The sequence below is a fragment of the Eleutherodactylus coqui genome, chromosome 2 (assembly GCF_035609145.1).
Source record: "Eleutherodactylus coqui strain aEleCoq1 chromosome 2, aEleCoq1.hap1, whole genome shotgun sequence".
Lineage (NCBI taxonomy): Eukaryota > Metazoa > Chordata > Amphibia > Anura > Eleutherodactylidae > Eleutherodactylus > Eleutherodactylus coqui.
In genome coordinates this window covers 1,049,661-1,060,885 of record NC_089838.1, presented here as the reverse complement: position 1 = coordinate 1,060,885, position 11,225 = coordinate 1,049,661, and the positions used below count along the sequence as shown (strand labels likewise).

The 11,225-nt window shown below is 40.6% G+C and overlaps 1 protein-coding gene across 1 annotated transcript; it reads right to left on the bottom strand.

Annotated features, from left to right (window-relative positions):
* Positions 1-6,600: 6,600 nt before the first annotated feature.
* BHLHE41 (basic helix-loop-helix family member e41) lies at positions 6,601-10,992 on the bottom strand. Its single transcript, XM_066590143.1, has 5 exons — positions 10,747-10,992; positions 10,598-10,661; positions 10,360-10,467; positions 10,000-10,111; positions 6,601-9,480 (listed from the first exon to the last, which is right to left on the bottom strand). The coding sequence occupies exons 1-5, from the start codon at positions 10,806-10,808 to the stop codon at positions 8,564-8,566; spliced, it is 1,263 nt and encodes a 420-aa protein (XP_066446240.1). The 5' UTR covers positions 10,809-10,992; the 3' UTR covers positions 6,601-8,563.
* Positions 10,993-11,225: the final 233 nt, after the last annotated feature.

Sequence of the window (11,225 nt, the reverse complement as noted above, 5' to 3'; positions counted from 1 at the left end):
GATATGAGATAGATAGATAGATAGATAGATAGAGCGATAGATAGATAGAGCGATAGATAGATATGAGATGGATAGATAGATAGATATGAGATAGATAGATATGAGATAGATAGATAGATATGAGATAGATAGATATGAGATGGATAGATAGATAGATATGAGATAGATAGATTGATAGATATGAGATAGATAGATATGAGATAGATAGATATGAGATGGATAGATAGATAGATATGAGATAGATAGATTGATAGATATGAGATAGATAGATATGAGATAGATAGATAGATATGAGAAAGACAGATAGATAGGAGATAGATAGATAAATAGATGGATAGATAGATGTAAGATAGAGGGATAGGAGAAAGAGAGATCGATAGATAGGATAGATAGATAGGAGAGAGATAGATAGGAGAGATATGAGAAATATAGATAGGAGATAGATATGAGATAGATGTATGGATGGATAGATAAATAGATAGATATGAGATGGATAGATAGATATGAGATAGATAGATAGATATGGAATAGATAGATATTTGATAGATAGAGATAGATATTTCATAGATAGATAGATATAAGATAGATAGATAAACAGATGGATAGATAGATATAAGAGAGGGATAGGAGAAAGAGATAGATAGATAGGAGATAGATAGATAGGAGAGAGATAGATATTGAAGATATGAGATAGATAGATAGGAGATAGATATTGAAGATATGATATAGATAGAAAGATAGGATATAGAAAGATAGATAGATCGATAGATAGATAGATTGATTGATAGTAGATACATAGATACGAGAGATAAGAGATAGATAGATAGGAGGTAGATATGAGATAGATGTATGGGTGGATAGATAGATATGAGATTGAGATAGATAGATACGAGAGATATGAGATAGATGGATAGGAGATAGATAGATGGATAGGAGATAGATAGATAGATAGATAGGAGTGATAGATGTATAGATAGATAGATATGAGATAGATAGATATTAAATAGATAGATATGAGTTAAATAGATAGATATGAGATAGATAGTTAGCTAGCTAGATAGATAGATAGATATGAGATTGAGATAGATAGATATGAGATAAATAGATATGAGATAGATAGTTAGCAATGAGATAGGTAGGAAAGATAGATACGAGAAATATGAGATAGATAGATAGGAGAGATAGATACGAGAGATATGAGATAGATAGATAGATAGATAGAGCGATAGATAGATATGAGATGGATAGATAGATAGATATGAGATAGATAGATATGAGATAGATAGATAGATAGATATGAGAAAGACAGATAGATAGGAGATAGATAGATAAATAGATGGATAGATAGATGTAAGATAGAGGGATAGGAGAAAGAGAGATCGATAGATGGGAGATAGATAGATAGGAGAGAGATAGATGGGAGAGAGATAGATATTGAAGATATAATATAGATAGAAAGATAGGAGATAGATAGATAGATAGATATTAGATAGATAGATATTAAATAGATAGATAAGAGATAGATAGAGAGATAGATAGATAGGAGTGATAGGAGATAGATAGATAGATAGATAGATAGGAGATAGATAGATAGGAAATAGATAGATAGATAGATAGATAGATGATAGATAGATAGATACGAGAGATATGAGATAGATGGATAGGAGATAGATACGAGAGATATGAGATAGATAGGAAATAGATAGATAGATAGGAGATAGATAGATAGATACGAGAGATATGAGATAGATTGGAGATAGATAGATAGATAGATAGGAGATAGATAGATAGATAGATAGGAGATAGATAGATAGATATGAGATAGATAGATATTAAATAGATAGATATGAGTTAAATAGATAGATATGAGATAGATAGTTAGCTAGCTAGATAGATAGATAGATATGAGATTGAGATAGATAGATATGAGATAAATAGATATGAGATAGATAGTTAGCAATGAGATAGGTAGGAAAGATAGATACGAGAAATATGAGATAGATAGATAGGAGAGATAGATACGAGAGATATGAGATAGATAGATAGATAGATAGAGCGATAGATAGATATGAGATGGATAGATAGATAGATATGAGATAGATAGATATGAGATAGATAGATAGATAGATATGAGAAAGACAGATAGATAGGAGATAGATAGATAAATAGATGGATAGATAGATGTAAGATAGAGGGATAGGAGAAAGAGAGATCGATAGATGGGAGATAGATAGATAGGAGAGAGATAGATGGGAGAGAGATAGATATTGAAGATATAATATAGATAGAAAGATAGGAGATAGATAGATAGATAGATATTAGATAGATAGATATTAAATAGATAGATAAGAGATAGATAGAGAGATAGATAGATAGGAGTGATAGGAGATAGATAGATAGATAGATAGATAGGAGATAGATAGATAGGAAATAGATAGATAGATAGATAGATAGATGATAGATAGATAGATACGAGAGATATGAGATAGATGGATAGGAGATAGATACGAGAGATATGAGATAGATAGGAAATAGATAGATAGATAGGAGATAGATAGATAGATACGAGAGATATGAGATAGATTGGAGATAGATAGATAGATAGATAGGAGATAGATAGGAGATAGATAGATAGATAGATAGGCGATAGATAGATAGATAGGCGATAGATAGATAGATAGATAGGAGATAGATAGATAGGAGATAGATAGATAGGTAGATAGGAGAGATAGGAGATAGATGGATAGATAGATAGGAGATAGATAGATAGGAGATAGATAGATAGATAGATAGATAGATAGACGGGAGATAGGAGATAGATAGATAGGAGATAGATAGATAGATACGAGAGATATGAGATAGATGGATAGGAGATAGATACATAGGATATAGATAGATAGGAGATAGATAGATAGGAGATAGATAGATAGATAGGAGATAGATAGATAGGAGATAGATAGATAGGAGAGAGATAGATAGGAGAGAGATAGATAGGAGAGATATGAGATAGATAGATAGATAGGAGATAGATAGATAGGAGAGAGATAGATAGGAGAGATATGAGATAGATAGATAGATAGGAGATAGACAGATAGGAGATAGATAGATAGATAGATAGGAGATAGATAGATAGGAGATAGACAGATAGGAGATAGATACATAGGATATAGATAGATAGGAGATAGATAGATATATAAATAGATAGATAGATAGGAGAGATATGAGATAGATGGATAGGAGATAGATGGATAGGAGATAGATGGATAGGAGATAGATGGATAGGAGATAGATAGATAGGAGATAGATAGATAGATAGATAGATAGGAGATAGATAGATAGATAGATAGATAGATAGGAGATAGATGGATAGGAGATAGATAAATAGGAGATAGATAGATACATAGGATATAGATAGATAGGAGATAGATAGATAGGAGATAGATAGGAGATAGATAGATAGGAGATAGATAGATAGATAGATAGATAGATAGGAGATAGATAGATAGGAGATAGATAGATAGGAGATAGATAGATAGGAGATAGATAGATAGGAGATAGATAGATAGGAGATAGATAGATAGATAGATAGATAGGAGATAGACAGATAGGAGATAGATATATAGGAGATAGATAGATAGATAGATAGATAGATAGGAGATAGATAGATAGATAGATATGAGATAGATAGATGGATAGGAGATAGATGGATAGGAGATAGATGGATAGGAGATAGATATGAGATAGATAGATAGATAGATAGATAGATAGATAGATAGATAGATAGGAGATAGATAGATAGGAGATAGATAGATAGGGGATAGATAGATAGGGGATAGATAGATAGGGGATAGATAGGAGATAGATAGATAGATAGGAGATAGATAGATAGGAGATAGATAGATAGGAGATAGATAGATAGGAGATAGATAGATAGATAGATAGGAGATAGATAGATAGATAGATAGGAGATAGATAGAAGATAGATAGATAAATAGATAGATATGGGATATATAGGAGATAGATAGATGGATATGGGATTGATTGCCTCCTGCATCCCATTATGACAATTGTTAGGTCAGTGTCATTTCTCCTGATTGCACTTATGGTTTGTGACTTTCTAATTTCCCCTTTCTCACACACTAAAGGCCCTTTTACACACAATGATTATCACTCAAAATGTGCTCAAAAGCCATATTTTGAGTGATAATTGTTGCGTGTAACTGTGTGCCCTTCGTGTACTGTTCGTCCATCGCTGATTTTAGGTCAGCATGACATCCATCGTCCCTGATAATACGGACCGCGCACTGTGTTCTCCGCTGGCAGCGCCGTTGGGGTTCTTTACCAGCTGTTAACAGCTGCTGTCCCTCTGGAGAACAATAGCGATGTATTTAGAGAACAGACCACCCGCTGTCCTCTCAATACATGCAATGAGGTACTGAAGGGCTGATGAGCCCAGTACTACCGCTGCAGAATGATCGCTCACAACTGTCAGTTTCTGATGACTTTTGAGGATCTTCTGCGTGTAAATGCACCTTCCGTTTCCAGTATGTTATGGATCGCAGGAGAAAACCGGAGAATCCGGAGAAAACTTACGCTGAGAGAGCATACCACTTCTTCAGAGATGTCCTTGGTTGGATGCGTCTGGGCCCCAGTGACATCACATCAGTGAATGGAGTATCTCTTTAAGAGTCCTCTCATCCTGATCGCACATCAGGACCCTCCGGTTTCTAGACCCTTAATAAAGAAAAATCCTCAAAAAATAGATTCCACACAAAGCCACATTTTTTCCTTGCTTGTTTTTTTCATGGTTTATTTCAATAATTTACGGCAGCACACAGTATAACGGCAAGCAGAAAGCATCGCAGCAAAAGTACAACTTCTGTTACCGCAAATCTTTCCAAATCACATATATTAAATCGCAGAAAAATGTTTTACCCCTTTTACAAAAATAGCTGATCGGACGTCATTCAGATTGGGATCTATTTACATAAAGCCCAGCGGCGGGGCGGGCCCCGAGAGCCTCCAGAACGTTGTTTAAACACAGCGTTTCAGGCGAACTGCAGCGAAAAGCGACAAAAAGCAGAGGGGATTACTCACCCTTAGTCACTCGGCGTCGCATCTCACCTCTTACATAACAATGAAGTGCGATATCTCACAGCGCTACCTTGGCAACAACCTATAAATATCTAGACAAGGTCTTCTTTAAGTCCTATTACTAAAAGAAAGAAGCTTCCCCTGTCATTATCAGACTGTCGGGGCGACGCCGGGATTCACATTGGAACTTGTAAAAAAAAGTCTGAATTATGAAAAACTGCTATAAAAAAAAGTTTTTGAAATAAAAAAACAAAAACAACCAAGCAGAGTGAAAGGTCTATCTGCGGGGCAGTCCTTCTCTATCGACTTCAAGTGGAGGGGGTTAACTTGTAACCCAAACTAATAGGCATGCTGGGACATGCAGCCCCAAAACAGCCTTGGGAGCTTCCATAGAGGCTGCCAAGATCTAAGGAGATCGCAAGAAGTTCACGAAGAGATACAAAGGTTAAGGCAATCAGTATGTTAGCACCTCCATAGAGTATCTGAAGAACTTCACGGCCCAAGAGGATTATATAAATAGGGGGTCAGTGGCCTTAAGGGAACCTACAGGACAAACGTAAAGGGCAATTCCAGTCACTGCTGACATTCATACCTCCAACATAGTAAGCGTTCGTAAAGACATCTTGTAAAAGTTTGCTGAATTACGTTTTTTGGAAAATCAGTCCCATCATGCCTCCATATAGAGCAACAGGCTTCATCTACCCAAGCAAGGCACACCGATGAAGGGGAGAACACCCCAAAACACCTGTCCGTGTGTGCGTGCGTGCTTATGTACTCCTTTGGCTCATATTCCCTGTCATTGTTACAAGGGTTGTTACAAAAGTCTGACATTAAATTGCAGGAATGCTGCCATCCAATAGGTGGCGCTGCAGGGCTATTGTTCCAGCTTCCTATTTGCATATTTCCCAGAGGAGCATGGATGGCCTTATAAGTCTTCTCACACCTTCTAGATGCTCTCCCTAAGGAGAAGCCATACCCTTTCTGACACTTTATTGTACGAGGAGCTTTCTCCACTGCTCATTGTCACCCTCTGATAAGTAATGCACATTGTGCTCCTATGGACAAACTATGTTCCAAAGTATAACTACTATAATACTGCCCCCTATGGACAAAACTATAATTACTACAATACTGCCCCTATGGGCAAGAATCTGGGGCCAGGGAGGCAGGAGAATTGTCATACATGACTGGAATTGCTCTTTCATCTAGATCTCTAGTAAGTAACCTTCGGCTCTCCAGGGATGGGGGGGGGGGGGGGGATGATGGGAGTTGTAATAGCTGGAGACCCTCCAGTCGCTACATTGTACTGTAGTACAAAACATAGTACCATTGACAGGTAGAGAGATAGGCTTAGATTGGTTACTGAGGGGGTTCAGATGGGGATGCACCCCATTATGGGACTAACACCAAGGACAGGAGCCCAGTGACCTCAGCCGCCACGGTTTGGGGTACGCTTTTGGGCGCCGAGCTTGTCGCTCACGAGAAACAAAGAGCGATGTAAATAAATGCAATATAAAAACAAAAACTTTATTTAAAGAGACAGAGTCCAGTAAACAGGTGCTCAGCACCACATTGACATTCAGCGAGGCCCGTAAAAGGGCGTTTACAAGGGGCAGGAATGAACCCATCCCTACTATATATATATAATATAGATGTATATATAAAACAAAAACACTGATTGGTGGAATGGTTTCTATCCATCTGCTGTCAGAATAGCGTCTCCAGTGCACAAGAGGTTAACAGACCCCAGGATGAGGTTGGCAAGGGTACCCCGGGACTACAATTCCCAGCCCCCGTCCCCAAACTGGTGAAGCTCTTTAGTCCACCTTACAGTTTATCGATTCAGTAATAGTTTTTTTTACGCTACAAATAAATATTTTTGTTATTTCAGTGCGCTTTTTGTTTCTAGACCCTCTATAATAGAACGCGTCGGGCTGTGGATTCGCACCACTCGAGGCGGAGTTACGCACATCATCCCCTTCACGGCCAGTCAGCCCATAAAGTGCTACCGCTGGTTTTGACAACTTACAGGATTATTTTTGTCATTCTCACTAAAACTCGGCTTTCAAGTAATCGAGAAGAAAAAGAAAAACAACGAAGTATCTTGTCAAGACGTCAAGTGCAAAAAGTGTAGATCAAGTGGAACTTTAAAGAAACCGGTAAAATTAAAGTGCAACTAGAAACGAGAGCTTGGCGTCTACAAATAGAACCGCTTTTAGAAAGCCCAAATAAAAAATTCTGAAATATGGCAAATAAATGGGCGGATTTAGAAATTTTTAGGTTTTTTTTTTTAACACAATTTTTTTTTTTTTTTTTTTTTACAGCAAATCAACAATTAATTTTTTTTTAATGCAAAAACTGTCATTGTTCCCCCCAAACCCCACGGATTTACAAGACCAACATTAACATTCCATACAGATGGCTCTGGGCGGGGCTGCAGCCTATGTACATTCCGGCGGGTCACATGGGCCGACGGCTGTTTTTGCCCAATGAAATAATCCACGTCAGAAGCCGATTACATAATTTATAGGCTGAACTCATTTAGTGAAAGAGAGAATTGAGAACGCGATCTTCCCTCTCTGCCAAACAAAGTCTAATTACACCTCTCTTATATAAGCGGTTACGGCATAAGATCTACCAGGATAATTAGCCATTATGTGGGCATGGCGGCCCGGCGGGTGGCTATTGTACCGGGCAGAGGACGGTCCCGGCCACCGCATGCTCTCTCATTGTCTACTCTGAGAATTCCATTAGCCGCAACTATTGTTTAGAAATTTTCTTTTCTTAAGTACAATCTTGTCTCAAAAAGTTAAGTGCCGGCAAATCGTATTAAAGACGGGGCATTAACAAAAAAGTATTCCGCTCCAAGAAGGCTTGTCACTTGGAAAAAGAACATTTTAAGCTAAAAAGTGACTCCAAAAACGGGGAAAAAATGTTTTCAGGTATTTTTCTCTGTTTTTGGACCATCAGACTGTTTCTCTACCTGCGCCTTGGTAAGAGGACCGTCTTAGTCTGGGGCCGGGGGTTAACGAATATATACAGTAAGCTCTCTACAGTTTGTGTTTCGTTCAGCGCCTACTTTTTGGATTGGCCAGAAGGGAGTCGTTCCTGTACTGTACGTTCAGCCTGTCTGAAGATAAATCATCTGATCGAAGTCCCCAGTAGGAAAGTTTTTGTAAACTTTTTGTAAATCATCTTAGTTTTGACCCTAGATCTTTACTCACCAGGTGCCGTGATAACACTTACATGCCTTCTATGCGGAGGTCCCACAACCTCCACTCGACTAAACCAGCACTTTGTGAGTTAATTAAAAGCAGCCATCATCCATCCCATCAATATACAACCCTAATGTTGATCCGGTAAGAGACTTCAATACTTGCTACAAAAATGAGAGGCTCCTTATACATATATATAGATAAGTATATAGATTTTTTATGATTTTTTGCTTGAATTCCCAGTGTTCTTAGCATCAGTTCTCCTTAGGAGGCTGCAAGAGGTCTTGTAAAGGCTCCCGAAGATCCTCTGTAGCCAGTGAGGTAGGACCACCAGCCTGAAAAGGTGATGACGGAAGTTCTGCAAGTAGGGATGAGGAGCAACCTGGCATCTTTTCAGGGGACAAGACAGAGGAGAGGCATGGGAACGTGTTTCCTGCCTGGGTTGGGATACCCGGGTAGATGAAGGGGATTGGGGCAGCCGTTGGGTAGAGGTACTTTTCCAAACCACCCTTGTCTAGAAAAGGCATATATGCTGCGGCTGCGGCTGCTGCCGTGGGCGAGATAAAGTAAAAGGGCAAACAAAAGGGTGCTTGTTGACCAAAAGGACCACTTCCAAATCCCATCAAAGTGTTGAGAAGATTGGCATCGGGTCGGAGAACAGGATCAGAGCCGGTGGCCGATCCGCCCAATCCTGAGCACTCCGCCTTAAACCTTTTAGGCAATGGTTCGTCCAGAGGCTCCTGTTTCACAGTCACACTGTTGACCTCTTGGCCCTTGCCACCACTCTGTCCCTCAGCTTTAGTGTCCATCTTCTCCCCCTCGCCCCCATACCCACTGTCGGTATCAGTGTCATTCTCACTCAATTCCAGGTTTTGTGTCCTCTGAATGACCGGCACGCAGTTTGTCTGCTTCTCTACTTTTTGAACCCCTCGAGACGGGGATGGAGAAGATGCTTTGCCACCAGGGATCTGTTGTAAGAGGAGTTGAGAACTGGGCAGGATCTGGCTGGACACAGTATGGAGATGGTTGAGGAGCTGGGTACACCTCTGGTCCCGGGCAGACCAGCTCTCAAACCGGGAGAGGTACTGCAGAACTTCTTTGGCACAAGTCTGAAAGCCGGAATGGAAAGCGTCCAGATCTGACTGGATGGGAGTTTTCATGGAACGTTCTCCTGTTCATAGCAAACACAGACAAGGAGTAAAGTCAACAATCGACATCTGCTTATCGGCCTCTACACAAGACGAAACCCAACTTCCACCTTAAGTCCCAGATTTCTGCTCCCACCTCTTGTGCAAACGTCTCAAATCAGTGCCAAAAGATTTCTGGACAAAGATTGACCCGGCATCTAATGCTCTCCTCCTCTAGACCCACCAGCACCTTCTCAAGAACGTTTACGTTGGCCACATACCTCGAGGTAACCATTATAATGACGGGTGACTATTTTTTCCCTAGGTTGATTCCATTCATTTGCAGGACCCCAAAGGACAATCTTCAAAAATTTGCACTGATTGGTCGGCTACTAAGACCCCAACATCGCCTACAACAACACCCGAAAACCTGAACACTGCATTGACTGACGGATCAAATTTTCGTGACTATTTTAAAAAGACAGCGCAGCCGCAATGTCCACACGATGCAAAAACATACGCTTCAAGGACGGCAGCGAGGAGAAAGTGTAACCAGGACTCACCGTTCTGTAATGAGATGATCTTCTGGTGCTGCTGCTCCGTCAGGGACGTTAAACCTTTCAAGTGTTTCAAAGTTAACTCCAGCACCACCGCCTTCTCCAAGTGCCCCAACGTCTGCAATACAAAAACATCGGAGGGAAGAGAAAAAAAACTGTCAGCACCCATGCCAGCTCTTCCCTGACGAGCCTGCCAGCTGCCCGCAAACCCAGGAATACCAGGAACTCACACTGCCGATGGTACGTGTGCGGGGCAACAGCTCAACGTGGCACACAAATGACCCCCCTCAGCCGATCAATGGGCTTTGTGAAATATTGATGGCTATTAATTATAGATGACTACAAGACGCCAAGCGGAGATCTTACCGTCAGTTTGAGATGTTCAGGCAGAAGGTCTTTGAGCTGCGCGATACATTCATTTATCCGGTCTCTCCTCTTCTTCTCAATGAGCCGGTGAGGCAGTTTGTAGGTCTCCTAAATGGTGGGAAAGATACATTGTATCCATCGAGACAGACACTTAGGATTCCGTGCAAGTCGGATCTACTGTCTGGGATCACAACCCCTCCTCCCCCTTCCCTCTTATAAGAAATAAAAAACTTCCTACCTTGCTGTCGTCTCTCTTGATTCCCCTCTTGGGCTTGCACAGGTATAAGGAGGGGTAGTCCATTCTGCAAAGAAGTGACAGGTTTAGTAGACGCTCGGCTTGGACTTCACTTCTCAGTCGGCACCAGGAGTCCAAGAAAATCGCCTTACCCCAGGAAATCTCTGTGCTCCAGTAACTGCCTCTCCTGCAGACTGTGGATAGCTTCATCCATGGTGGCTGCCGCGGCTTCTAATCTGCAGGGTTGGAGTCTTGTGGGGCTCTTTGTGAAGCGGGGGACATCCAGACTTCGACAGTTCCAAGTCAGCAGGAGCAGCAGCAGCTCCGTCCCTCTCCCCTGCTTTCTCTTGCACTGCTTGTTCTGCTTTGCAGAGGGAAAGATGGCTGCAAAAAGTCATAAGAGTCACTCAGTGGGGCCACCTGCTGGACAGAAAGAGAAATGCAGAGGAGTCACGCTGCTTATTCCCCTGGGGCCAAGACAAACAAGTCCTTCTAGTATTAAGTAGGTCTGTCTCTTTAAAGATCTGCCTGCTAACAAAGCAGTTGGCACTGTTGTTATCCTCATACAGGAGGTGAGAAGGGCGGCTTCATTCATCCTCTGTGCTGCTGTGAACAACACATCACGGTTTGG

Bases quoted from the DNA above. Each gene is read 5' to 3' on its own strand.
- BHLHE41 (XM_066590143.1), bottom strand. From the start codon at position 10,808: ATGGATGAAGCTATCCACAGTCTGCAGGAGAGGCAGTTACTGGAGCAC. The intron at 10,662-10,746 runs GTAAGGCGATTT...ACTTCTTTGCAG, and splicing joins GAGCACAGAGATTTCCTGGG to AATGGACTACCCCTCCTTAT. The intron at 10,112-10,359 runs GTAAGATCTCCG...TTTGTATTGCAG, and splicing joins CTGAACATCTCAAACTGACG to ACGTTGGGGCACTTGGAGAA.